General features: G+C 25.6%; 2 protein-coding genes across 2 annotated transcripts; both read right to left on the reverse strand.

Annotated features, from left to right (window-relative positions):
* Positions 1-83: 83 nt before the first annotated feature.
* Positions 84-3,127, reverse strand: Phum_PHUM245280 (GTPase mss1, putative; the record flags this gene model as incomplete). Its single annotated transcript, XM_002426226.1, has 7 exons — positions 84-707; positions 1,239-1,413; positions 1,549-2,068; positions 2,153-2,369; positions 2,435-2,724; positions 2,793-2,969; positions 3,046-3,127. The coding sequence occupies 7 exons, from the start codon at positions 3,125-3,127 to the stop codon at positions 84-86; spliced, it is 2,085 nt and encodes a 694-aa protein (XP_002426271.1).
* A 570-nt stretch (positions 3,128-3,697) lies between these two features.
* Phum_PHUM245290 (zinc finger protein, putative) lies at positions 3,698-4,205 on the reverse strand (the record flags this gene model as incomplete). The annotated part of the gene is made up of 3 exons (XM_002426227.1): positions 3,698-3,715; positions 3,790-3,795; positions 4,035-4,205. 3 exons carry the CDS (start codon positions 4,203-4,205, stop codon positions 3,698-3,700), a joined length of 195 nt encoding a protein of 64 aa, XP_002426272.1.
* Between the last annotated feature and the right edge of the window lie 545 nt (positions 4,206-4,750).

Below are 4,750 nucleotides of genomic sequence, written 5' to 3' on the forward strand. Positions count from 1 at the left end.
ATTTTTTTTAAGCTTAGCTTTCCAAATAAATCATATAGTTTTGTTATAAATAAAACCAGATATTTTTTGCTAAAAGAATTACTTTATGGCTCATTCCTACAAATAACAGATATTCTTCTGCCTTTCTTAATAATTTTGTCTCCAAACTTTGAATTATCATTTCCTAAAATTTCATGAGTGTAATTATATCTTGCATCACCTGTCATAATATATAAAGAACAACGTTTAAGAAGTACATCGACAATTTTTTTTTTATCTTTGCTATGAACTAATCTCATTACAGAATCAGAGAGTAAACTTAACCCTGCAATAGTTGAACCACAAAATTTAATACTATCTATATGGGGTAAAATAACTCCAGTTTCCTTCAAATCTAAAACATGAACTTGTTTAATAGGAACCACTTGATTTTCAAAAACAAAATTTTTAACTCTTTCTATTATCTTAAAATTGTTTGGATTCCATTCTGATTTTTCAGTTTCCCTAAAGTCTTTTATAGCGTTATCCCAATGACCGGTTTCATATCTCATTCTTTTTAAATGAGAATTTAACTCGAGCAGCAATGAATTTTCTTCCTCATTAGTTATAAAATCATCAATGACTTTGATACCAGTTATAAGACTTATCTTGTCTTCTTTATCCAAACCAGAATTGAAAAATAAATAATGTGGTACTTGAATTTGCCGGTCAGTAAAGTACCTTAAAAACTGTTGCAAAAAAAAATTTTTTTTTCGAAAATGAACGGTGCAAGCATTTTTAATGAAATTACTATTTGTAAGTAACATTTATCTAAAAAACGTAATATTTTAATGAATTAATTTAACTGTTCAACAAATAATTTTACTTGTGGTATTTTTAACCGAGTCTCAAGAATAAATAAATTTTATGATACACTAAATGAAATTAAGCTTGAATTTATTAACATTTTTAGGTTATTCCAGCTACAAAAAAAATAAAAATAATATCTTTAATACGTTTCATTAACAAGATTTCGCAATTATTGTAGTATCGTTATTTGAATTTCAATAAAAAATTTTATATTTCTTTACCGTAGCAAATGCAAGTAATTTGCTCATATAAATTTAGACTTGTTGTCTGTGAAAAAAGGAATTGTAACTAGTGTTTGTAATTTAAAAAGAAAAACTTTAATTTCTAATGAAAAAAATTATTTATTAGGTAAGTTCATTTTCCAATACAAAAATCTTTAAAATTATATCTAACACTTCTTCTGTACTAACTATTCCCATAATTTTACCAATATGTCGAAGGCTCAGTCTCAATTTTTGTGCAGATAAGGTTATGTCGGTATCAGCAAATTTAAAATATTCATTTAAATATTTTAACGATTCAGTCAAATGGTATCTATGTCTACTATTAGTTAAAACAGGATTTTCTCTAGTTGGATTTCCACATCTGTATCAATATAAAACATAATATTTCAAAAAATATAAAAAGCAATTCAATATTTGTAAATAGCGCCAACAAATAAAAATACATAAAAAAACGGACTTTAATTAATTAGTTAAAAGGAATTAAATTTTTACTTACACATGTTGCATTGTTTTAGCCATACTTTGTAAAAGTTGATTAACTCCTTCTTCTGTTTTACAAGAAATAAGACTAAATGTAAAATTATTTTCTTTCATAAATGCTTGAAACACTTCTTTTTCTTCATTATTTAGTAAGTCAATTTTATTTAATACAAAAATACATTTTTGTAAATTGTTCTTCATTAATGATTCAAGAGTTATATTGCAGTCAGTTTTCAAATCTAAATTTTTGATGTGAGCTTTAATTACACTTAGTATATCAGGTTTATGTAAACTTGATGTGGTTTGAAAATGTGACATCAACATTTTTGCATCAATAATTAGTAAAAGTATATCTGATTGTCCTGTGACTTTTTTGGTTCTTGAAATTCCTTCTTGTTCTACAATATCAGTGGCATTTGATCTTAAGCCAGCTGTATCTACTAATGTGAGTGGAAACCCACATAAATTTAGGTGAACTGATATAGTATCTCTAGTAGTTCCAGGTATTGGAGTTACAATTGCAGCTGGTTTCTGGCCTAAAATATTTTCAAAAATTGTTTTTAAATTTACAAAAAACTAATCTCTACACATTTAGAAATTCATAAACGAAAGATATTTACATAAAATATTTAATAAACTGCTTTTCCCAGCATTAGGCTCTCCTATAATAGCAGTTTTTATTCCATCACGTAATCTTTCACCTTTTCTGCCATCTGATAAATGATTTTCTATTTCATTTTTCAAAACAGTCAAATTTTTATGAACGTTCTCAATAATGTCATTTTCAATATTCTCATCTTCGCTAAAATCTATGTAAGCTTCCACGTGAGCCAAATTCTGAAATAGTACATATGATACCTCGGGCGAAAACACATTTCATATTAATTTATTTCTGAATTTACCTTTAAAAGGTTAGCTCTCCACGTTTTATACAGTTTGCTCAAATTACCTTCCATTTGATACAGAGCTTGTTTTCTTTGAAGATTAGTTTCAGCATGAATCAAATCTCCTAAGCCTTCAACTTCTACCAAATCCAATTTACCAGCGTGAAAAGCACGTTTTGTAAAATCACCTGGTTCGGCCATTCGAAAATTTGACAGCTTTGATAACGCCGTTAAAACGGATTCGATTACGGCTGGTCCTCCATGAATTTGAAATTCACACGAATCTTCACCAGTAAAACTTTTGGGCTCTTATAAAAAGCAAAATGTTGTTTATTTTGTACATATTTTAATTTGTATGATCCAAATAAAAATATACCTGGAAACCACAAAATCAAGCCTTTATCAAGTTCTTCTAGAGTTTGAGGATCTCTTATTAATTGAAGGCTCGCCATTCTAGGTTTAGGCAATTCCTTGCATTTAGTCATTTTTAAAATGGCTTCTCGGGCATTGGGTCCAGATACCCGAATCACTGCCACACCACATTTCCCTTGACCTGATAGATATGAAATTGTAAGACTTACGTTAATAAACTCATGTTTTTAAATTTATTTTTAAAAAATATGCCTTACCAGAAGAAAGAGCAAATATTGTTGGAACATTGGCAGAAAAATTTCTGTAAAAACATTTCAGGTATTTACCCATCAACTGCATTAATCTAAAATGAAAAATTTTTATTTCAGGTTACAAAGTATGAAGAAGACAAAAGTTGATAATTGCATAAGTGATTGTGACAATACAAATGAAAAAAAAATTTCCGAAAACAGAATAAATGGTTGGTTGGAGGATCAATATGAAAGACATATAAAATCTTCATATTCACAAGATAATGATTGGTAAGTAAAATAAATTTTTATTTTCATATTTTTTATTTTACTTAAAATTTTTGCCATCTTTGTACTCAACTGTTTTTTTTTTTTTTCAACCTTTGAAAATTTTTCTATCATTTTTGTAGCTGAATTAAAAAAGGCCAATTAATTTTTTTTTTTTTTTCTATATGTTTAGTCAATTTTATTTTGTAGTTATTATTATTATTATTCATTTTAACTCTTTGTCGTTATTTCTGGTTTTTCCTGCATAATTTTTCCTCACTTTTTAATTCAATATTTAAACTGAGACAAATAATTGTTTATTATTAACTTCCGGTCAAATGAATCCAAAAATTTTAGATTTTTTTACTTTATTTTATTTTTTGTTTATTTCTCTCTCTCTATATATACAATATTATACTTTATGTATATGCTAAAAATAAAAAAGTAAAAATAAGTATGATTTATTTAAAACTTTAACTTAAAAGAAAAAAATTAATATATTACCTCTTTCTAAAATTAAATTTATGAAAAAAAAAGAAATCTTTTCCATCATGTGAACATATATACAAATTTTTAAATGCGGCGAAAATGATTTTTTAGTCAGTTGTTGTATTATGTATTTCAACATGAATTTTCAATCGATATTTAGTTTCAAAAATTTTATTACAATACTGACATTTATAAGGATTTAATATAATTTTTTTAATGTATTCCGGAATGTTAATTTTATCAAGAAAATGTTTTTTAACGTGTTTTTTAAAATGAGAAGAATATCCAAATTCTTTGTTACAATCGTTGCATTTAAATGGTTTTTTTTTCGAATGCACTCTAGCCATATGAGTTATTAAATTCCATTTTTGTTGATAATTTTTATTACAAAGTCCACATAAATAATTTTTTTCCTTTGTATGAACTGCCATGTGAAATTTTAAGTAATATTTCGATCTAATGAGCTTATTGCATATTTTACAATAAATAACATTCAGGCCTTTTTTTTTAAATAATGTTTTGTTCGATATCCCATTAGTTTTTTTCAATGTACTCTTTTTTCCCATTTAGATATATTTTAACGTTCTTCATTTATTTATTTATTTATTTTTTTAAATACTTTTCAATGATTTTTATCCTTATATTATAAATCATCTTCTCTTTTTATCACAACGTTTAATGTCAGAGTTTAAAATTTCGATCTTGTTCTTTTATTTTAATTAAAAGCTCGAAAGACAACATGGAAATGTTAACAATTTTCCACGTTTTATCTATTTAATCTTCCAAAAATTGATATCGAAGCTTTTTATATGATTGTCACATTTATTATAATTATTAAAATGTATATTGACTTTCAAATTCACCCTGGAAAAAATGTAATTTGTAAAATTTAATTCGGTGAACGATGAAAAAAAAAAATAAATAAATAAAAGTAAAAAAGTTTTTTTTTTTTTTTTAGGGGTAAAATCGACTATTC

Source organism: Pediculus humanus, genomic scaffold (assembly GCF_000006295.1).
Source record: "Pediculus humanus corporis 1103172107613 genomic scaffold, whole genome shotgun sequence".
NCBI lineage: Eukaryota > Metazoa > Arthropoda > Insecta > Psocodea > Pediculidae > Pediculus > Pediculus humanus.